The sequence below is a fragment of the Sardina pilchardus genome, chromosome 8 (genome assembly GCF_963854185.1).
Source record: "Sardina pilchardus chromosome 8, fSarPil1.1, whole genome shotgun sequence".
In the NCBI taxonomy this organism is placed as follows: domain Eukaryota; kingdom Metazoa; phylum Chordata; class Actinopteri; order Clupeiformes; family Clupeidae; genus Sardina; species Sardina pilchardus.
In genome coordinates this window covers 26909005-26932589 of record NC_085001.1, presented here as the reverse complement: position 1 = coordinate 26932589, position 23585 = coordinate 26909005, and the positions used below count along the sequence as shown (strand labels likewise).

Below are 23585 nucleotides of genomic sequence, written 5' to 3'. Positions count from 1 at the left end.
TGTCTGTCTTGACAGTTGTTTGAGTGTATCTGTTTTGTCTGTTTGTCTTGTCTTTCTACCTTGTTTCTATGGATTGTCTTTTGTGCTTTGTCCCCCCCCCCCCACACCTTATTCTCTTTCACTCTTTCTTCTCACTTTCTCTGTCTTTCCTCATTATGTCCTCTGTCAGTCTCATGGATGTGCTCCCTTCTTCCCCTTCTCTCTTTCCTCTCTCTCTCTCTCTCTGTCTCTGTCTCTCTCTCTCTCTCTCTCTCTCTGTCCATCTGTCTGTCTCTGTCTGTCACTCAGTGGTCCCCCCTCGTCCTCGTTTCCTCTCTAAGGGTGCTCTGTTCTCTTGGTTGCCAGGTAAACGCCGGCATGTCTGGGGGTCCTAACCATGAGTTTTGCTTGGGGGGAGGGGGAGGGGGACCAGCGCGTAGCGTTAACAGTAGAGGTAGCCAGCTTGAGCAGTGGTAGTTTGGTTCCATCCTCCACTCTGAGCCCTGATTCAGCCAGCCAATGCAGAGAGAGCTCTGGTTAGAACATACGGTACATGGTCATATATTGATTTTAGGCACATTTGGTCATGTTGAATACATTGTTTTTGGAATTCCAGGTGCGGACCATGCCTGGGTTTGCCTGTACATGGTGGTCTGAGTTTCCCATCTTCACAAGGCAGAAAGAAAGTCATGTCTTCTGACGTGGACAGTTATTACATTGAAATTGTGTGCAAAATGTGCATTTTACTGATCATACATACTTATCACAAAATCTGTATATAACTAATCCACAGATGCATCTAGCGACAAACTCACCTAAAAGGTTTTTGCATGTTGGAGAATGATGCACTGGACCCGAGTGAAGCTGCTAACGCACCTGTTATTACTAGCACTAGTCAGATGACTCTGTAATGGGGTTGGCTCATTTTGAGCCACATCTCTCTCTGTCCTGGCAATGGAAGTGCAGAACAGAAGAGCCGTGCCAGGGCTAGACCTGAGGTGCGTTCAAATTTGCAAATAAATGTGAACGTTGGCAAACAATTTTCAATATTCTGTTTACCATCCACTCCACTATTGTCTGTACAGTCACACCCAAAGATTCTAAAGCTCAATATCGCCACAGCTGTGGTTCGCCGTGGCGATATTGAGCTTGGGTGATATTGGCCAACAACACCACTCCCACTCTTGCGATAATGCTTAAGAATCTTCTGTTAGAATGTTGAAAAACTGAAAACTGCTGAAGGGTTGGCATCACAAAGTTAGCATTTACTGTTACTCCTATTGCACTGCAGCGTGAATATTATGCATCACTTTAGATAATAGCATCAGCTGAATGAAAAAATGGAAATGGAAGTCATCAGACGGCTTAGTAAAGGCTGGGTCAGGGCTCTTCACTGAAGGGGAAATAATTTGCAGCACATCATTGTGATTATACAGCACTAGAGCCATCTTCTTCCTGTTGTTAGTCAGTCCCATTTCCATTTGCTAAACAGAACTGCTCATCGCTCATTTTTACCCACTCTAACTCCCTCACTAACCTCACAAATCAACCATCACAACACCCCCATCATCAGTGGACAGTAGCCAGCATAGGTGACCCCTACAGCCAGGCTACACTGGGTCCACAACTGAAGTGATCCGTTCGCGGAAAACATCAACAGTTTTAGAAGACTGATTTCATTTTTTTGGATTGTACATTCTGCTATCTCGTCTGGTGTAGCCAGTGATCCATTGATTGCTGTAGAAGGCAATTGTTGCAGCGGACACTCCACGAACGGAATCTTTCAGTGCCCTGTATAGCCTGGCAGGATACTTTTGCAGACATGGTTTCGCACAGTGCCAACACGGACATATAACCTTTTTTCCCCCTGCTGTTGTGGATTCATCTCAGCCCTGACAATGCGCACAAGATCATAGAGACACAAACTGCTGGTGCTTCTGCAAGGCAGATGGCAAAATTTGTGTCATCCCTAGTCCCCACTATGCGCAGACCACGTCTGCAGAGGTATGCGTTTCCTCCTTCATGCGAGTCCAGGAAGTCATGGGGAGGAGAGAGAGCAACTCTTTGCTGTCTGTGTGTGTGACTCACAACCTGCCAAGTGGATGCCAGGTGGCACAGACATCTGGGAAATCCCCAGCGTGTGTGTGTGTGTGTGTGTGTGTGTCAGCCATCCCATGACTTCCTTTGTGACCACAAAACTACCATTGTGGCTTGCTTCAGGCTAGTTAAGCAGTAGGCTAGTCTAACCACCACATTCACCACCATCAGGCAAAGGAAATGAACTGGATATCTTAGTGTGGTTGGCTGACAGGAGAGACTCTTTCTGGTGTAACTTCATTGGAAATGCTAAGTCCTCATCCCTATGGGTATACGAAATACGGATCTCAATGTTGGACTTCCTGCTTTCAATGATGTAAAAATCATCATTTTACATAATTGATAGCAGGAAGTCCTATTCATGGGTTTCATTGAAATCCGTATTTTTCCCATCTCAAGGCAAACTGAGGGAATGATGCACGACCATTCGAAAACATGACTGGTTTCCTACAGATACAAAGCTTAATGCTAATCGGTGAAGTGTCCCTTTAAGGGAGGTGCTGCATTTAGTGTTTTAGCGTCCTTTGCTAAAAGAATAAAAAAGACTGAACCGTACAGTAAGAATAGAATGAAGGGCAGTAGAATAAGGCTATGTATAAATATTGCAGAAAACATGATAAACGCACAAAAACAAACAAAGTACTAGAGAGTGAAGTACCGAGGCAGCCATCCTTAGACTAGAAGGCTGTATTATGGTCCAAACATGTTAATACACCACATGCACATTCTGAAGTTAAAGTTGACTGCAGGTCTAGCAAGGGTACTTATTTTCTGCCCTTCAGGTCTCATAGGCACCAGTTCACTACTAGTTGAGTTTTCACCATGAAATTGATACTGCCCTAATATGAAGCATCTGTATGGGGACCTCTAGTGGCAGTTAGTGAGATGACCATTGTCAGAGACCCACAGCTCATGTTGGAGCGTCATTTTTATAACCACAGAGGACATGAGTGGTTGTGTTCTCTGTCACTCCTTCTCTGTTTTTCTCATCTTGTTCATGATCCTTCTCTGTTTCATTTTGTCCATTCATATATGTGTGTGTGTGTGTGTGTGTCCATGCATGTCTTTATTGCACCATCCTCCTGCATTTCCATGCCTCACTAGCTATGCTAGTTGTGCTTCTCATCTCTGATTTTGTACATGTGACCTTTTGACCTCAGATGTGCCTAGCCATTGTGTTGTTTAATCTCACCTTGTTGTCATGCTTTGTGTGTGTTTGTGTGTGTTTTCTATGCCCTTTTAGCCATCATTATACCAATCATTTTTGTATGTGCATAATTAATGTCTAGGAAGTGTGTGTGTGTGTGTGTGTGTGTACGGTAAGAGAGTATATACTTGTGTGTGTGTTTGTGTGTTTGTGTGTGTTTGTGTATACGGTAAGAGAGTGTATACTTGTGTGTATACTTGTGTGTGTGTGTGTGTGTGTGTGTGTGTGTGCCTGCCCACAAGTGTGTGTATAGGTGCACAAACGAATGTGTGCTTGTGTGTGTGTGTGTGTGTGTGTGTGCCTGCCCACAAGTGTGTGTGTATAGGTGCACAAACGAATGTGTGCTTGTGTTTGTAGGTGGGCCTGTGTTCAAGCAAGTGTGTGTGTGTGTGTGTGCATACCTGTGCATAATTATTGTGTATATGTGTTTGCGTATGCGTGTTCCACTCACACATTGCTGCTTGCCTGCGTTGCAGCCTTCCGCTCTCCATCTCACACGGGTGGCCTGAACCACTCGGGCTCCATCAGCCTGTCCGAGCGCGCTGACCACCTGGCCTTCAGCGGTAGCAACAGCCAGCTCAACAGCCCTGCCAACCCGCAGTACATCCCCGACTTCTGCGTCAGGGCTCTCACCGACCTGCAGTATGCCAAGGTGAGTGCGTTAGAGACTGACTTCCACGTCAGGGTCCTCAAACATGCAGTACACTAAGGTGAGTGCGTTAGATAGACTTCTGGGTCAAGGTGAGTGTGTTAGAGACAGACTTCTGTATCAGGGTCCTCACAAACATGCGGTATGTCAAGACAAGGTTTCTGTGGGGTCATAAAGTCATAAAAAGTCTTACATTTAATGATTATGAAGAATTGTTGGCCTTAAAAACTCATCAAAACATCCGGATTTTCATAGGTCATAAACTACACTTAGTCACGTCTTAAATGTGTTTGCTCATTCATTAATTGGTTCTATCATCGCCTAGTTCCACTTGTTGTAGTTCTGTCTGAGGAATCTGGTTATCACAGTGTTCCAAAACTACAAAGTCCATGCATACATATTCATCTCCAGCTTTAAAAATGTAAAAGATTATTGAACGCTACGCAACTGCTCTTTAATCATTGGCCAGTATATAGGCCTATTCATTGTATCCACGATATTCCGCAGCCAACAATGGGGGTTGCCATGACACCGAAAACGGTTTTCTATTTCCGGCGAAGCTGCATTGTATCTATTTTAACGTGACGGTTCACGGTGCTTAACATATCATAACGCATATAAAAGTAAACTTCTCTATTTTATATCGGCTATATCTGATGTAGTATATACATGCTGAGGGCAGAATTGTCAACATTTCGAAAGAAATCTAAGTTGAGGCATAATCTAGTTACCTACGGAGAACGCACATGTTAACAGAATGAACGGAAGTTGAAAACAGTATCGTAACCACCGCAACGATACATATTTCCGGGTTAAAGAGACCCTATGCAACTTTTTCATAGTCATAAAATCGCTCAGAGATCGTTGTTTTGCTTGACTGACCAGTTTCATCGAAAACAGTAATATTTCCTCCCGCCCCCAGTGTCCCTATCCGCTATTGCAACCTTGCAACTTTCTGATAAGCGATCGTCTTCAGTTTACATCTGGAAGTCAGAGACGCGTAAGGAACAAGAAGAACCACGCTTGCAATTTATATATTTATATATAGCCTATATATGTATAAGTATACACGCTAAAGCTGTCGGGGAAGCTCTGCAGAGAAATATGCAAGCATAAAACGAGCGAAAACGAAAAACGAAACCGAAACCAGAGATGAAATCACCAATCCTGTATAATTCCTCTTTAAGGAATAAGGTGGATAGTGTATGTTGTATTGTATTGACTTAGTGTGGGAACCCTGCTTGTAGTTTCTCATGTGTATGTGCCTCTGTCCTCCTGCTCAGATCACACGCTCCCAGTACCAGAATGGGCTGATGGCGTCTCGACTAGACAGCTCCCCGCAGTCTCCAGAGAGTGGCCACGCCAGGCTGGAGTCGGCCTCCACGCCCCAGACCGAGGCGCAGGAGGCAGGGGCCGACGAGACCACCTCCCTTCTCAATGACCAGAACCAGCTGCCCACCCACCAGACCAACCACAACGCCCACACAGACAGCAATGTGTGATACACACACACACACACACACACATCGCTCTCTTCTATCATCCTGTCTCTGAAACAGCAGACGAGCTGATAGACACACACACACACACACGCACATGCACATGCACATGCACGCACACGCTCAGAGAGGGGTGTGTTGTATTGTGATATGACTCTGACTCATCTCTGATGACCTAAAGGCGTAATGGTTGGGGTATAAATTTGAGAAAGGGTTAATTGAGGTTTATAGCATCGTCTTTTCCATTTTAGGACTAGATGAGCTTGATCCAAAGATTGTCTGTCTGTCTGTCTGTACGTGTGTGTGTGGGTGTGTGTGTGTGTGTGTGTGTGATGAAGGCGGCGCGAAAAGATTATAGTCCCTGAGAATGAGTCAGATTGATCATTCCCCATCAACCCGCTGCAGGGGTGTGCATTTTATAGACTGCAATCCAGTGATTTTTTTCTACAAATCTAATGTGAGAGCTGTTTATTTTACTATTAACTTTTCTACCAGAAGATTGAGGAGACACTCATGCAGGCCAACTGATTTAAACCAGAGACAGGGCAGAGGGGATCATCTGCTGCAAGGGGGGTGGGAGGTCAGGTTTGGGACCATAGACTTCAAGAGGTTTGTGCCGACTCTGTGGCATTGTATCGTTAATCTGTGAATGCACATGTGTTGGCATAGCCCATTCGTGCAGATTTTAATTTCATGCACATTCACTTCAATGATGTGTGTGTGCGAAACACGGTTTGTTTCAGCATGTTTGAGAATATTGATTAAATTGACGCCTGTGCTTTTCTGTACAAACGTGTTTCTGAAACCCTGTCAGGAGAAGTAGAGTATTCTTGTCAAAGTCCATTTTCTTTTTTTTATTATTTGTTTTTTTGATTTCCTTTTTTTATGCCAAAGACTGGCAGGGAATCCGCCATTGGAATAGAGATAGAAAATTGTGTAACCAGTCAGTCAGGGAAAAGTTCAGGTAAACTACATCAAAAGGGGTGGAGGGGAAGAGGGTTGACTGTCCTCAGCTTAAACTATCTGAAGGGCCTACGGTGTTGCTTGGGTAGATAAATGGCTATCCAGCCAGCAGACTTGAAAAACACCAAACAAGATGAGACAATACTTAGATTATATATGTACATGTATATGTGTGTGTGTGTGTGTGTGTGTATATGTATATGTATATACAGTATACACACATATATATATACAGTATATATATATATATATATATATGCTGTATTTATTTTGCATAAAATTCAGGTTGTATATTTTTTAGAATTGTGTTTGTTATGTAACTTGTTGTTGCACATCTGTCTGTATTTTAATTGTGTTCTTCGTTAACGCAACTGTCCTACTGAGCATTCCTGCCTGGTACTGATTGGTTAAGATACCCATACCATTGCAAAGACAGTCTCATCACACACACACACACACACACACACACACACACACACACACCCTGATCCTTCCAGGCCATTTTGTAGGATAAAAAATGGGTAGTACGGCGACACCCTGTCAGATTGGAGTTGAGCAGCCACTATTTTTTAAGTTTTAACACTCAGCTTTATCCCCGTAGTCGTTGGTAGGTTTTTTGTCATTGCAACAGATACAGATGAAAAAATTTTCATGGAGTATCAACATGTGCTGTTACTGGTCTGCATACTTCAAACCATTCCCATAGACCATCGTCGTTGATGAAATTTGGCACTGGACACAGCAGTCATCAAGTCATCAAATTACCTGATTGACAGGTGCCACATGACCATGGCTCTGCGTCCCAATCTTATGACGCCTCACTTTTCCCCTTGCATTGCTAACACATCCCCATCTCAATTGAGTCACAATTACTATGTTTAGTTTCAACCGACAGACATTTTGTTGCTGCAATACCAAACAAAGATGGCTGCTTTAGAGTTTCTCTCCTGCGATTTTTTTTTTTTTTTAAATATAATTTAGGTAAATATATACTCTGTGGTTTGCGAGTCATACATAGGCCTGAACGTGACGTGACAAGAAGAGTCTGGTTTTGCACTGACTAGTTCAGGTCCCTTTTTTTTGGTGTGGTTTACAAAGCAGGCCCACGCTTAAGGAGGAACCAAAATCCAAACTCTATGCTTGCTTTGTGGGAAGGGGGATTAATTAAGCACTTTTTTGCTATCACACACAAAGACTGATTTGATTTGTGCTCCTTTGTTCTTGAGCACAATTTTAAATTGTTTAGGGCAATCAGTGTGGGGAGGATTTAAAATAATAACCATTTTAATTGTAGGGGTAGACTTGATTTGAACGGGTCAGGGGTTTTAGACAACAAAATGAGTGTGTGTGCAACAGCTGGATATTAAGGATGAAATGAAGCAGGATGGCTTGCTACCAAAGTCTGGCAGAATTGCCTCATGTTAAATTCTTGCTTTACAGTGAGTGCAATGTATGAAATTCAGTACGTTTTTAGAAATGCTGTCTACCACAGCTTTGACAAACTTTGTTGTACCAAATGTTAGACCATTTTGTTTATGTTTTGTTTTGTTATTTCTGCACAGCTATATTTGGTCTGGTTCTCACTATTGTACTCTTACATAGCCAACAATACAGATGTCTACAGAAAGTTTTATAATGGAGCATATCCATGTCTTCACAATACTGTAAACACATTCCACCTAAACAGAAGCTTAAAAGTCATAATGTGTTGTACGTTGGTGAGCTTTGTTCTGCCTTAATGTTTTTGGTACTGTATCGCCATATAGCTGTCTGGCCTGTAGTTATGGGCCCTTAATTGCTCATGATTATTTTTTTTTATCATTATAATTTTTTGGTGTTTTGCTTGTTTTAGTTAATGGATCCTCTTAAATAATTTGTGCTATTTATTGGCCTAGCACTATAGTTTTGAAAGTTTTATATGTTTATGTGACTGGAATGTTTCGGAGTTCAGTTCTAGAACCCCTGCAGCCGATGCCATAATGAGGATCAACAAATCTGGAGCGTACAGCGGCGCTACACCGGGTTCCGCAACCAAAGTATTCCATTGATGGAGCATGTTCTGCAACAATCAACTTCCACTTATATCAGTGGAACAGGCTGCACATGCTCCATGTATGGAAAACTTCAGTTGCACAGCCGGTGTAGCCTTGCTGTTACAGAATCTTACATATGACGTTTTTTTTTTTTAATCATTATTATTTCCAGAATAGCTTAATACTGAGACACTACTCACTGAAACACTCTAGCAAGACAGGAGGTTATCACGTTATCACATTATTTGCCAATATTTCTGTTGTGGGTGTGTTTTTTTTGTCTGGTTTCTTCATTGTCTTGTCTCCAACTTATGTGCTGTTTTATGTGTGCAATTTCAAGGAAGAAAGAACATATTGTATTTTCTATTTCCATGGAAACATTACTGCAGCTTGCTCCAGTTCTTTGTACTGACACTCCATAACAGTATGAACATGTGCATGTAAGTTCATTAGCCTAAGAAAACAGAATGTGACTGTGTGAAAAAAGCAATGTTTTTCATTCTTTGTGTGAGTTTGTGGAGTGACTTTTTTTTTCTTTTTTTTTTTGTAGGTGTCAAATGTACAGTCCTCCATTTTTCTCTCACCAGCTTTAATTTAAATATGTATATAATGTTTTGTAACTACTGTCTTAACCAAATTTTGGAATTGAGATGTTAATAATAAACCTGAGATATATTTCTCTATTGGAAAGGGTTATTTTTCAGTCATTTATTTTAAACAAAAGTTCCATCATTAACTTTCACATATCCAACCCCTTTTCCAACAGGCAGTACACTAGTCATTATGTTTGTTTTATTTACATTTTAATGAAGTAGTAGATTACTGCTGTATATGCTGAGATGGTCTCATGACTACATACATACTGTACATACATACATACATACATACATAGATACACATGTATGTATATGCATGTATGTATTTATGCATGCATGCATATGTTTTACTCTGTCTATAAGATTTCTGACATATGAACAGTTCTCCAATTGGATCAAAACCACCCAGGTTTTCACCTGGCCCAACTCGAGGGGCGGCACCAATCATGCATGTGGTCATTTTTAGTGTCTAACCTATAACATCGATGGTCAACAGATATTGTATGGTATGCACGTCCATAGTAGTGACATATTTGCACACGCAACATAGTTAAAGCACCTTTGAGTTTCAAAATGTTTGAAGAGGTGGAGCTGCACCTATAAGATGTATGACAGAATTTCACACGAGAGATAACTTTCATTTTTCAAGATAATTGATTGGTCAGTAGTCAGTAAGTTTGGTCAGAGGGTGGTCGATTTCACGATTTGAGCTATAACTTAGCACATAACCTGCTCCCAACCAGGTTTGGTTGGCAGCATGAGACACCATGGTGATACAGCGACGCTAAAACAGATCCACTTTCGTATGACCGCATACCCTAGCTTTGAGCACAACATACCTCGCTAAGCCACTAATCGAGCTTCACAGGACACCCCACTGGACTCCACTCTCTCCTTCCGGTCAACAACATCAACAACATCACTAAGTGTGCCTTCTCCCACCTCAGAAGCATCTCACGACTCCGGCCTTCACTCTCACATTCCTGAGACACTCATCCATGTCATCACCTTCCGCCTGGACTACTGCAATGGTTTCCTGTCTGGACTGCCCACCAAGGCCCTTAGCAGACTCCAGTACGTCCAGAACTCAGCTGCCAGGGTTCTTACCCGTACAAAGTTGCTAGTCAAGTCACGCATCCCTCACAAGATCCTCCTGCTCACTTACAAATCTCTCCATAGACTCACCACAATACCTCACAGATCTCATCCACCCCTACACTCAGTCACGCTCCCTACGGTCCTCTGGTCTAAGCGACATTGGGTACCATGAAAGTCTAAATTGTTATTATTATTGTTATTATTATTATCATTATCATTATTATTCATAATAATAATAATGATAATAATAATAGATGATAGTTTTAGCCAAGTGCTATAGGAAAGACTCATGGTCACATATTCTGTTAATAACTTGTAAACTGCTCAGGAGAAGCACTCTTAGCAAGTGTACTCCACATCATCCATTCATTGATTTCAATGACAATTACAGTCAATTTACAGTCACATTGCCTACACCACCCAGTCATTCAATCAGCTTGCTATAAACTATTTAGGAAACAAATGCGCTTCTTAAACGTCCATGTCTAACTTCCCTCCTTACTACTTTCTGTAAGGTGACTTAAATCCGACATCCCCACACTGCTCACTAGTCTACAGACGGGGGCCAACGCTAAAGACTGTTTAAATACTCAGCTGTTATGTATCTCATGTAGCCCATCTTGTTTCTGATATCCTTCAGGATTGAATCCCCTTTCACTATTTTGTCTCCTGAGTCTTTCTGGTATAAATGGATATCTATCAGCACTTCAAACAGACAAATTTTAGGCTATTTGAAAATGCTAGACAGATAAATGTATTAGACCCCATTTATTGTAGGCCTGCTGATTTGTACAGAATAATTGTGATGGGGCAAGATATCATGTCATCAACAGCTTGGGCCTTTTCCAGAATCCAACAACATTTGTGCATCCAATTTGTGTAATTTTAAACCACACAGTGTTATAATACATTTACAGGCCAAAGCATGCAGGTTCTCTCTCTCTATTGTTTTGTGTGGGTTTTATTTGACATTTTACAGGTTTCTGTCTATTTTACTTATTTGTTTTGGCCAATGAAACCAGCAACCCAACACCAGACTTGGCCTAAGTATTTCTAAATAGTTTTTTTTTTTTTTTTTCTCTCTCCATTTACATTCCATTTACATTACATTGTTGTGTTCTTTCTTTTACTATGGTTCTGTCCTTTTAGGCCTATGGTTCTGTCAAGTTGATAACTTGAAGCATGTAGGCGAGGCCTGCCCCTTTTGGCATCGAATCACAGGCTTTGTTGATAGATCTGAATTGTCCAATCAAATGTGTCATTGGCGCCTTTCCTTAAGCTGATAGGTTTTTTCAAATATTCGAATCAGCTACCCGGAAGGGGGCGTAGAACAGACTCTGGATTGTTTTGGACAGTCGATAACAGTTTACTTCTGTGCAGTTGTGAGCTATTGAATATATCGACTGCACGGAAAGCTGAAAGTTTTTTGTACTTTTGGACTGTAGCTGTTTCGTCTGATATAGGAATGGATGGAATAGAAGTTGGACCAAAGTTGTCTGGAACAGGTAACGTTGAAGTTGATGTTAACGTAATGACACGCGAACTAGCATGTAACACAACATATCACATTTACTAGATTTGCTAGATAACCGGTTATTTTAGAACGCAGCATGCTAGATTGTATTCTCGTGATTTATTGAATTGTTGAAGTTAAATTAGGACCGCTAATTTAAGGCATAAAGTGACTTGACGACTCACGTCAGCTCATTGTGCTGGGTAGCTACGTTTATTCACGTAGCAACAGTTAGCTGGTTAACGTTAGCAAGTGACTAACTGCCAGGTTTACCCATTTCCCTGTGTTTTATTGTCATGCTGTTAATCAAAGTTATCTGAACAATACAATTATTTTGATAGAGATGCGTAAGCAAAAACTGATGGAGTACTTGGCATCCAAAGGAAGGCTGAAACCTCCCAATCCAAAGTAAGTTTGCACCATAGATAGAACCTGCTAACACGTTTTCATTGCTAGGAGACGAGTCTTACGAGTCTCACCAGTACTGCCACTGTGTCTCGTTAACTGTTTGCTAGTGTGGGGAAAACATCTTTAGTGCATCTCACTGAAATAAAGTCAGATTTGAAACTTGGCTTAACCTATTGTATGGTGCTGTGCACTTTGATGTTCTCTTTGGGGAAAATATTTTGTTTCCGACAGATAGGTATTGCATTAGGATCATTTCACGTCACGCCAATTTTGTTGTTCTGCATTCCTATTAATGCAGGCTGGTGCATTAATAGGAATAGTATGCAGTAAAATCACTACGAGTGGTCTGGATCATCCTGCATGGTTATAGTAGTCCCTCAAAGTTGATCACATTTTTATTGGAGTTCTTTATTCCTTGTTTATTAGAGTTATTTGTTCCTTATTGAGATCAGTAGAAACACTCATTCAGCAATGAAGAGAAAATGCACCATTGAGATCAATATGTTTTGTCCTCACTACTGCAATTTCAGTGATTCGATGATTTTAGTGCCACCTGTGGTTACTCTATGCAAAGCATATTTCTCAATAGATCTCAATGGTGCATTTTGCCCAATTTGGGAAATGAAAAAGAAAGATTTGCATAAGACAAGTCAAATTGGTGTTTTTAAAAAGATGAGGCAATGCAGATTAAGGAGAAAAAAAAATCTTTGTATATTCCCACAAGGTGTTAGGGTGCTCTGAATATGAGATCCAAAATTATTTTTCAGACTCGTGAGGTCTGCTGTTCAGTCCCTGATGGAATTTCTTTTCTTTTCATTGCTTTTTCACAAAATTGAAACCAAACGAGACTTATGCCAGCAACCTTTCACTTTTAATAAATTACGTTTTGGTACAAGATACAGCACGAATAGCAGAAATTGGATTAAGCAATCCGGAGAAATCTTATGAAAACGGTCAGCCCTAAGACTGCCCATTTCTAAAATGTTGAATGTCAGAGTTATGGTGTATTCAAGAGATGCAAGTAACCAAAGGCCTGTTTAAAGTGTAGCCAGTTGGGCAACAACAACCGCTGATTTCCAGAAATGTTCCTACAATGTTATGTATAGAGGTAAACCATGCATTATGGTATTTGTTTCAGGCCTTATCTTCGGGATGACTTGGATAATAAAAAGACAAGTACCAGAAGACCACATGTAAGTACATATTACAACAGACTTGACCGTTGTATTTTCATGTATTTCTGTCTTTGTATGTATTGTATTTCTGTCGGTTTGTGCATACGCATGTGTATTTATGTGTGTCTGCTCATGTAAGGCTGATGTCCACTCAATGAAATTGTATTTATTGGCCAGATATCATGTATACTGACTTCCAAAACTCGTGAACCAAATGTGATTTTCCTTGTCTCACTGCCAGAGAGCAACCAGGAATGGTCTGTTGAGTTGAGAGGCATCACAAGGAATTCTTGTGATATTGGTTTTCTCAATCTTCACTTGTTGTCTTGATGAGAAACTTTTTTTCCTTTATTTCCTCCCCCGCAGATAGCAATATCAAGGGCAGGCCATTGAAAGGCCATGTTGGATTCTGTCTTCTTTATAATTCTTTTGGCTTTGACTTGTTTTGCAAGATCTTCAGAATTCTGGCATTATTATATTATCTCCTGCATCCGTGGGGCATGTAGAGGTCATGCAACAAAGTAGGCCTAACCCTAATAAATAAGGCATGATTATGGCAGAAAGGGCATAGGTAACGTCATCCCGAGTATAGCTTTAAGAAATGGAGAGAGGTTACTGGCTTCCCCAGATGACTTTGGCAGTTACTGCTGATCTCAAAACAATGTTATTTCAGAAGCAATACATGCATTATAGCATTCTTTTGGAGATCAAAGTTACCGGGGGTCGACAGGTTTCGTCGCTTCACAGTAAATCACTGGCTTGTCCTCTGACCTAGTTTTGGGGGGTTAAGTTTCTCAGTAATGCTTGTGGTTTGTCTTGAGGTGGATGTGTGTGTATTGTGTGTCCTCCATACACATTATAAGTGTGAAGGGAGGTGGGTCTCTAGAATTTTGCCAGACACCACCACTGGTCCACCATCATGGAATTTCTGGAATTTTGTGCATGTACAGTACAATGGGCATTTCTCAAGACATATATATTTTTTGTCTATGCAGCTTAACTCATTAACTGCCATTGACGTCTTTAAACGTCATTTCAGACACATACGTTGACTGCCATTGACGTCTTTAGACGTCAATTGCGTTTTTCAATGGGGAGGGCTCCTGGGTGGGCTTGGGAACGATCTGGCAGAGTTTCAGGCTTGTAAACAGACTGCACTAGCGATCCGAACCTCTAGATGGCAACAGTGCCATTTGGATCATTAGTATCTGCCTAGAGTGCACAAGTCATGCAGAGACAACTAGCAAACACACTGAAGATCGACCACAGTGGATCTAGTTTGCACGCGATGCAGGGAATAAATATGCTTACTTCTTACATCAAGGATGGAAAACACGTGAACGGTATGATCCATTTACATTGGATATTGCGATATAGACTAACAACAACCTTGCTAGTGCTAGCTTGCTAAGTCTAGCATCCTGTTCAGAGTCTTTAGCGACCATCAGAGTCCCTAGCAACCTTGACGAGACTGACGAGATAACAGTGCAATCGTGGTTGACATACTACTGAAACGCTAACGTTAAAAAGTTGATTTTCACAAAAAGATCGTTTTCTCCATGTTTTGGTCAAAAACAGGTGTTTTTAGCAAAACTAACCCATGTTCTACTGACGATTACTAAAGAACGGAAAACGATAGAAACAAGCCGTTTTTTCCTGGTGAAAGAAGAGAGTCTACTCTTTCATTTGGTACCTTCGGTGTTTACATAGTCATAAAGCTCACCGTTCGGTGGATCTTGGAAAAACAGTCAAAATGCTGTAAAACGTCTGGCAGTATGGAGCGCTCTGCACTGAAAATCGCTGGCAGCCAATGAGTTAAAGGCAAGCTGATTTTGCACATTATAGGTCATGAGAATTCAGCTTTTTAGTCTGCTATTTGACAGAATCTGACATTTGACTTGGAGTGGGAACCCTGTCTTTAGCCATGTGGAGGTGCCATGGACCTTATTTAGGAAAACAAAGACATGTGCATCTCTGCTGTTGTATCATTAGCGGTCTAAGCAGCGACGTGATTACAGAGTTTTGCATGGGTTTCCTCCGTGAAAGAGACTGGCGTGTAACGTCACAGCCTGTGGTTAAAATCCTTCAATTCACAGACTTCTTGTTTAGATCAAGTGACACTGTTGTCATGGAAACGGAACGTCAGACTTCGGTACTCTATTCACTCTACTCACACCAAATGATGATGCATGTGTGTTTTTGTGTTGTCTTCTCAGCTGGAGAAGGAGAATCAGGCACCACATATCTCAACACAGAAAAATGGCATGCAGAAAGCACACTCCTATAATCCAACAGCCAAGATTGTCTCCACACCCAAGGTCCCACAGCAGCCTATCGCCTCTGTTGTTTTCAAAAGAGCTCCCCTGGCTTCAAGCAAATGCTTCACAACCCAAACTCGCTCTCTGGTTTCGGGCAGAGTTGTCAAGCAAGAGCCTTTGAAAGCACAGCAGCGTCCATCATCTACCCATGTTGGTGTAGTTCCTAACAGAGTGCAGTCTCTTCAAAAGAATTCTGGCTCTGCATGCCAAGCCTCAAATGACTGTTTGCAGGCTAACAAAGCTCCTTTTCGTAGCTGCAAAACACCTCTGGTCAGCATACTGCACAACCATGCAGAGACAAAAACCTTACAGAGAAGAGTTGAGGCACAGAAGAAATCTCAGCAAACCCTCAAAACTGTGGGGAGAACAAATAGTGTTGGAGCTAACAGAGAACCTGCACCAAAAGGCTGCACAAACTCCAGGCTGTCACAAGTAACTTCAAAAGACTTGAAAGGGGTAGGGCAAAGACTGGCCTCTAACAACTCCACTAAGTGTAATGCTAAATCTGTGAAGGCTCTAGACAACAAAACACAGAAAAGGACAGTAAGCACTTCCATCTTGTCACGTGGCACCAGTGTTGTCAGCCAGGCTTCAAAGTTGAGGCCTTTGAGTCAAGGATCTGCTCAAGTGAAAGACATCTCACGAACATCCACTTTGCATTCAGGTGCCCTGAAGGAGAACCAGAAACCCACAGCTCTGGGTAGAAAGACTCTTGTGTCAGTTGTCAGCAAGCCTGCAAAAAGCACAACTGTTTCCAGAACCAGCAACGCCCCAACTTCGTCAAATGCTCCCCAGACCAAGGCAAGGGCAGGCGGACCCTCAGCAGCCCTGCGACCGAGGAATGCCAGTACAGCCAAGGTGTCCACCCTCAGTCTGCCTCCCCCTAAATCTAGGCTGCACTGCAGACCCGCCACCGCACCTGCTGCCATCACCAAGACTGTTTCACGTCTTGGGAAGAGCACCGGCCCATTGCTGGTCCCGGACTACCTAAAGACCCCTGCGACGCAAAGCAGGCCTCGCACCGCCAGGCCTGCAACAGAGATGAAGTCAACTCAGCAGAAGCCCACTGCAGCACAGGAGGAACGGCTGTAAGTTCAATCATGACTGATCTGTTGCTCATTTTAGAATAAATCTGCTAGTTATCTGAAGGGATAAATTGAATGATTGAATTAATTTAATGACCACACAGCCAGGCTGGTGTAATTTGTTTTCAGTACAGCTCCTTGGTACAGGTTCCAATATTACATTAAGCATATACAGTAGTATAACATAGACACATTAATACATGCTATATAAGGGTCATACTTAATCCACAATCCTCTGAGTTTAGAGTGTTTATTGTTGTGGGAATGAAACTGTTTTTGAAGAGGGTTGCTCTGGAGGTTAATGTCCAGTAACGCCTCCCAGAGGGCAGTAGTAAATGATCCCAACGTTTGACTTGTACTGTATGACAACCTTTGAACATGCTCTCAAAGAGTAGTAAACACACTTTTATTTTAGGACTAGGCTTAAGCCTTAGTAATGTCCCCTTGTTCAGCCAACACCTACTCTGCTGAACTGCAGAAGATCTTCACTCATGTGTTTTTGTTTAGTTAAAACATAGTCACTGACTAAGTCACCCTTTTAGAAATGTTGGTTTTTAAGCAAAATAATATGCACACTTTTGTGCATAAGTGTGTGTATTTCTGCTTAAAACTCAACATTTCTGAAGTCGTGACAATAATTTTGTCAGTAAAGTTAGTTATGGCCTACTTTCTTCTCGTGGTTGTTTGCCCTCTTTTTTGTCCAGTTGAGATCAGCATGCCATGTGATATCTGCCTTCCCTGTTTTTGTCCCGTTTATATTAGCATGCCATGTGTTATCTACCTTCCCATAGTTGTTATTAGGCTCGTTTCCGTGAGTGTTCCATTTGGAGGCAGGACCTTGTCCAGGAACCTGTCCTCTCAGCCCTTGCATTTCCATTAGAATTGAAGGATCCTGGTCGAACTCGCCAACCTCTCCAAGTTTGTTACAGGACATGCCATCATGCAGCTTTTGCTTCACGATCGGGACACCAATTACATTGCTTAGCATAGCATAAATTGCATAGCAGCTGCAGTAAATGCTATACTCTCCCCTCACTGATGTACCTTTGCTAAAGCCTTTAACATTTACTTGCGTGCAGAGACCATGAAGTGCTTATCGTCTTCCACTAATGGTTCATTCAGGCTTTGAATAGCTGCACTAGCGAGTAGGCTACATAAGGGTGTAGGCTGAAGGCTTCCCAAGAAATATGGGGAGCATATGGCCTGGCATGTATATTATGAACACATTACATCTTCAGGAAGTTGAAGTAGTCTAAGTGTTCTTGCAGCATCCCAGAACACACATTTTTTTAACAGGGTTGCGTGGCATACGGGTCTCTACACATATAGCCAATTGAATAAACTAAACATTTCCTGCAGTGCAGTTGAAATAAAGTGCAGACTCCCCAGACTAATGTTCAATCTTAAAAGATTGAGCTTAGTATGGTGATCGCCAGACTAGTACCCTGAGGCAGGTACTCCATTCGGCCCCAGAGAAGTTCCCGGAATGTCATGTTACGGTAGCCTGATAAACCAGCCTAAATGGATTGGATGTCTAATTTAGTCTGGCCTCGATCAATGGATACAACGGAACATTGTTGATGAGCACAACCCGTTGTCTTTCAAACCGTGTCTGTGCCTATAGGCCAACGCTCCCTCAAAACCCCGCCCCAGAGCCCTCTGCCCCGCCCGCGTTGATTCAAAACACATCTCTGCGTTGTGATTGGTTTAGTTGCCATCTGCCAGATTCAGGGCAGTGTTTTCAAAATGTTCAATGGACCGAGGCCAGACCCAAATGCAGGCAAAACATTTTGCCGTCCAGCAGTTGGCGCTGGTTTTCCAGGCTAATGTTACGGGGCATCCCATAAAAAGTGTAAGTGGCTGTGGAGGGCAGTGGAAACTCTCCAATTAAGTCAAAACAGTAGGCCATTTTATTGGACCAGTCATAGTGAGAACATTTTAGTCTATCGTCCTACAAAGTTTTGGCATGCTAGAAATAATACTTTTAAAGATATGAATGCCCAAACGTCCACGATGAGGGTAAAAATTCTTCAACACCAAAGTCAAGGCCGGAGCATCCTCTCAACATAACTGTTGTTACTGTTTGTTTGGTTGTGTACAGGAAGAAACTTCAGGAGTGGCGTGAAGCCAAGGGAATCTCTTACAAACGTCCCCCTATGCCCATCCGAAAGTCGATGAGGAAGTCCGTGGCGCCACCTCAGCACTACTGGGCGGCCATGGAGGAGGAGGACGACCTCCACAGCCTGGTGTGTGCCGTGGACCGGTCACTCACTGACTGCCTGCAGCTGCTTGAGGAGGTGAGTCTCCAGGCATGCCGGAATCTGAGGAATGTTATCTATCTGCCAAATGAGAAAAGAAAAAAAGGGGGGAAAAAGGACCTAATCATTTACAGCCTTTCAGAAAGTGACTGGCGCTTTCTTCTGCTGATGAACTCATCTGGGCTGGTGGCCCATTTCTCTCTTCTCACAGCCTTTCTCTCCCAGAGTGAATTAATTAATTATTGCTGCCCTAATGAACTCCTGAGATTGTTCGAGCCAGTATACACTAAATGGTAGCTTAAAGGAACACTTCACCATTTTTCATATTAAACTACGTTATTCCCCTAATTAAGACGAGTTGATGCATACCTCTCACGTTTCAATGCGTGCACTCGCTGGCTCTGGCACGCGGCGCAACTTTGATAGCACTTAGCTAGCCCAATGCATTCATTAGGATCCAAACAGAGATGAAGTTAGAAGCGACCAAACACCCCCATGTTTTCCATTTTTAAAATACAGTTACACGAGTAGTCACACGACCAAGTATGGTGAGACAAAATAAAACGTGATGCATTTCTAAGCAGGTAAGAGGGATAGCTATATTGTGTGGCACAGTAATATCCTCACTCTTGCACTTTCAGTTTCACTTTGGAGTGAGGATATTACTGCGCAGAGTCTAAGTGCCCCCAATATTATTCCGCCACATAATATAGTCATCCCTTTTACCTGCTTAGAAATGCACCACGTTTTATTTTGTCTCACCATACTTGGTCGTGTGACTATTCGTGTAGTGCACGCAAACGCGAGTTATGTATCAACTCGTCTTAATTAAGCGAATAACGTAGTTTAATATGAAAAAACGGTGAAGTGTTCCTTTAATGAACTGAAGATTGTGTTACCACAGGTCCTTGAAATGCTAAACTTGAATTTATTATTCTTCATCTATGCACAGGGCTGTCCTTCAGAGCAAGTGGTGGAGGTGCTGTCTCGCGTGCCCATGGCCCAAAAATTCTGCAAGTACTGGATATGCCAGGTCAGGCTGATGGAGCGAGAGGGCAACTACGAGGTTCTGCCACTATTTGAAGAAGCCGTCCGCCTTGTGAGAGAGGTGAAAGATTTTAGAGGTTTTGTTGTTGTGTTTTAAGTTTCATCGTTCTAGAAGGAGTCTGCACATTGTCATTTTCTCATGTGTGTGTGTTTGTGTTCTCAAACAGCCAGTAGACGACCTACGGGCAGTGGTGTTTGGAATTCTGAAGAAGAAGGAGGCGAAGGGAAATTTGATCAAAGGTTGGTAACTTCGTTTTTTATGGGGCACAATCAAAATAGGGCCTCTGGCAGCAGACCACACTAGGCAGAGGACTGTTTAACTATATTGTACTGTTTAGTAGCTTAGTGATTGCCTAAGCATAAAGCCAGGAAACAGACACATGTTATTGACAAAGTATGACACAATACCAGTTCCATGCAATGCAAACATGCAAAAAGATACAGGAAGTACAAAAAAATATATATATGTATATTTGCTTTGGACAAAGACGTCTGCTAAGCAACATAACCGTAACCATAGGAACTTCGGAAATCCCTCCAGTGTTGAAATGCCTAAATAGGAATCTTGAACAACCAATTTCCCCATTTTCCATGTCACTATGACTTGGGATTGGGTTCCGTAGAGGTCATACCATTGTAGATGCCAAAAATATACGTCTCTTCAGGTTGGTTGGCCTAATAGAAAACTAGAAAAGCACTCAAAGAGCACAGACCTCCGCCTGTATTGTTCTTCGTAGGTTGTTATACATTTGAACCTAAACTATTCAGCACCATTTAGATCAGCGAAAGGTGAAGTAAATAGGTAGGCTTTATCAGTATAGCAAAGGCAACTGTATATAGCAAGGGCTAATATAAATAGCTAAACAGTTGAGTAATTGTTCCCAAACTGGGCTGGTGCGTCTTTCATGTTCAGAGACAAAAGAAATGTTGTGATCATGATGTTTTTATTTATGCGACTTTCAGCAGCCTAATCTAAAGTAGTCTCTCTGCATACAGGGTAGCCCACAGTTTAGCATGTAATGTGAACCTAAGTTATGTTCAATAAATGAATATAATGTCCTCAACACTGATATTTGCTCCTGTTTAATGTTAAAAACAAGCAATGTTTCGACCCTACTGGGTCTTGGGAAAGTGGGATGTGCACACAGCTACTCTTCTTAAACATACCTTTATTGGTTCGTTAAACAAACTGATGAGCACTATGCCATAATCTCTAAATGCAGGTTAAAGCATTTGAAATCGATCTTACAAATTAAACCCTAGCCTACCCCATTTTTATAATGTTAGTGGAATCGTATACAGCACCCCAGAAGAACCCTGGTTGCGGCCCATTCACTTTGACCTGTAGAATACTTTTTCAGTCAGATGATCTGTTTTGGCTTTAATCTCTGGGTCTGCCTCCCGTTTTCCATCTCTGGTATGTGGATTTCTGCTCGAGTATCTGCACATTTCATTTCTATGACATCTCTGTTTGGATGAAAAAGTATCCATATCCAGATGTTATCTACCACTGATCTTTAGACAGTTCAGAACTGCAGGATTGCTGAATATCGAATATTCCTGAAATATGCAATGTTTCAATGAAATTTTGCTGCATTGTCAGCATTGTCTGTCTGTCTGTCGTTGCTAGTCAACATGAAACAAACCCTTTCTCACTCACACTGATTCTCATTCAGATTTTTTCCCCCCTAAGGCTTAGGGCCTAAGCACTTCTAGAACTTCCTCTTTGGTTCACCGTTGCGTGACAATACATTGCTTGTATTGTGACTCACAACACTTCCCTCCCTGGGAGACTGCCTTCCTTGCGTGGTGAATTTGCAGAATACTATGGAATGCTGTCTGCAATGTGTATGAGCTGACACATTGACACATAGGCCTAGCTACAGAGAAGGTTACAGGAAGGGCAGTAAGGGCTCCAGTGTGCAGATCTTCCTCATTCCGCATGGCATCCTGCACCCAAGTGATTTGGCTTAGTTTATTAGCTGCAGAGGAGTACATCTTTCCTTATTCTACTGACATAAGCTACTAGGGAGTTTCACTATCAGGGAAAATCTGGAGAGATTCATGGGAAAATGTATGAGGTTTTGTCAGGCCAATATTGTGAATATCAAAAATGTATTTATTTATTTATGTATTCATTATTATTATCATTATTTGCCATGCTAATAATTGCACTCCTAATGTAGCCTGGCTAGCGCCTACCACTTCTCAAATGAGACGTGGTCTGGCAATCAGACGTTAATTTTCTCGTATTTGAAAAAATGCCCAGATCCGTTCATTGGGCGCCACGGATGTCTATCAAATGGGCATAGCTCATCCAACACGGTCTCACACCCAACTCGTCGAACGAGGACGCATGCCAAGCCCCTTGGCGTCAATATCGGAAGCCGAAGGTGCCCCCGCGCGTTCATGTGCAACGCAAAGGGCTGCCATTGACATCAGTATCCTTTGGCGTCGAATGTAGACGCAAGAAGCCAACGGAAACTTCTCGGATGTTCTGTGATTGTGTCACGGTAGACTTGCGTGGATGATTAATGAAGGGTTGTCTCTACTGCAGCTGCAGGCACAAAGGTCAAGGAGGAGACGTTGGACGAGGAGGAGGGAGCGTCAGCAATTGCTGTGCAACAACAAGACGTCCTGTGCACTCCCAAGGCCATGAGCGCTTTTATCCGTGGTGTGAAAGGAGACTCATCCGTGGTGAAATACAAAATCACAGCCACTCCGGGGTACATATTGTCACTATAAAGTATTCGTGCTCCACCCGGGTTTTGTTAGATCAACAGTCTAGGCCTACACTTACATTACTTTTTTACATTACATTTGACTGACGCTTTTCAACCAAAGCGACTTACAACGTGGTAAAAACATTTAAAGCTTTTAAGAGCAATTCTAACAACACTTCAACGCTCTATTCAGCTAACTGCTCCCCAGTCCTATAGCTGTCCTTTCAGTATGTGTGTTTATGAAATATATCTCCCATTGTATAGAAACTGTTTTTTTCTGTATACTATTAATACATACATAAATGTGGTTCTTATTAATACATAAACGGCTTTTAAAAATGTAAAAGGAAAATGTTGTGATCATAAAAGAACAGGTTGAACTTTACACTGCACTATTCTTCCACTTGACCCGTATGTCTATGTGTTTCTTATCGTAGCGGGCAAAGAAGTCACCATCAGGAACCCTTGCATGTGGATGGGCAGGAAGTCCGCTTCCTTACACCAGTGCGCCGCTCGGTGCGCATTGAGAGGTCGGCCCCCCGCTACCCGTCAGCATTGCGGGAACAGGATCCGTGCGTCGCCTCCTTCCGTGACCTGCTCTCTTCCTCGGCGGTAACAGCGGACTCCACTTCCCCCACCGAGAGGTCCCCGCTCTACATCTACCGAGAGAACGAAGCCCTTAAAGACCAGGTCCAGGTGCAGCTTTTCCCAGAGGAAAGTTAATTGGACTCTATTGGGAATACGAGGAGATGGACTGAGAAACTAGGCATGAACACTCCTATCATATTCAAGGAGATGAGTTATACCTGAATATGTTTGACTAGATCAAGATCCAAATATACAGTATGTGATATAATGATCTTAATTGAAAATTAAATGTGTGTGTATAAAGGGGAGGGGGAGGTGGGGGGGGGGTGTTAGATATGTGTCTGTGTTA

General features: G+C 42.3%; 2 protein-coding genes across 2 annotated transcripts in view; both read left to right on the top strand.

Annotated features, from left to right (window-relative positions):
* LOC134089112 (metal transporter CNNM4) overlaps positions 1 to 9123 on the top strand; it is a 28889-nt gene extending 19766 nt beyond the window's left edge. The window contains exons 6-7 of the mRNA XM_062543435.1: positions 3760 to 3935; positions 5216 to 9123. Coding sequence (XP_062399419.1) covers positions 3760 to 3935; positions 5216 to 5434 — 395 coding nt within the window. The 3' untranslated portion in view covers positions 5435 to 9123. The remainder of the gene's footprint in view (positions 1 to 3759; positions 3936 to 5215) is intronic.
* A 2328-nt stretch (positions 9124 to 11451) lies between these two features.
* On the top strand, positions 11452 to 23541 carry ckap2l (cytoskeleton associated protein 2-like). The gene is made up of 9 exons (XM_062543434.1): positions 11452 to 11626; positions 11976 to 12042; positions 13181 to 13235; positions 15434 to 16623; positions 18722 to 18917; positions 19831 to 19986; positions 20093 to 20165; positions 22483 to 22651; positions 23086 to 23541. The coding sequence occupies exons 1-9, from the start codon at positions 11587 to 11589 to the stop codon at positions 23369 to 23371; spliced, it is 2232 nt and encodes a 743-aa protein (XP_062399418.1). The 5' UTR covers positions 11452 to 11586; the 3' UTR covers positions 23372 to 23541.
* Positions 23542 to 23585: the final 44 nt, after the last annotated feature.

Bases quoted from the DNA above. Each gene is read 5' to 3' on its own strand.
- ckap2l (XM_062543434.1), top strand. From the start codon at position 11,587: ATGGATGGAATAGAAGTTGGACCAAAGTTGTCTGGAACAG. The intron at 16,624-18,721 runs GTAAGTTCAATC...GGTTGTGTACAG, and splicing joins GCAGCACAGGAGGAACGGCT to GAAGAAACTTCAGGAGTGGC. The intron at 22,652-23,085 runs GTACATATTGTC...TTCTTATCGTAG, and splicing joins AAAATCACAGCCACTCCGGG to CGGGCAAAGAAGTCACCATC.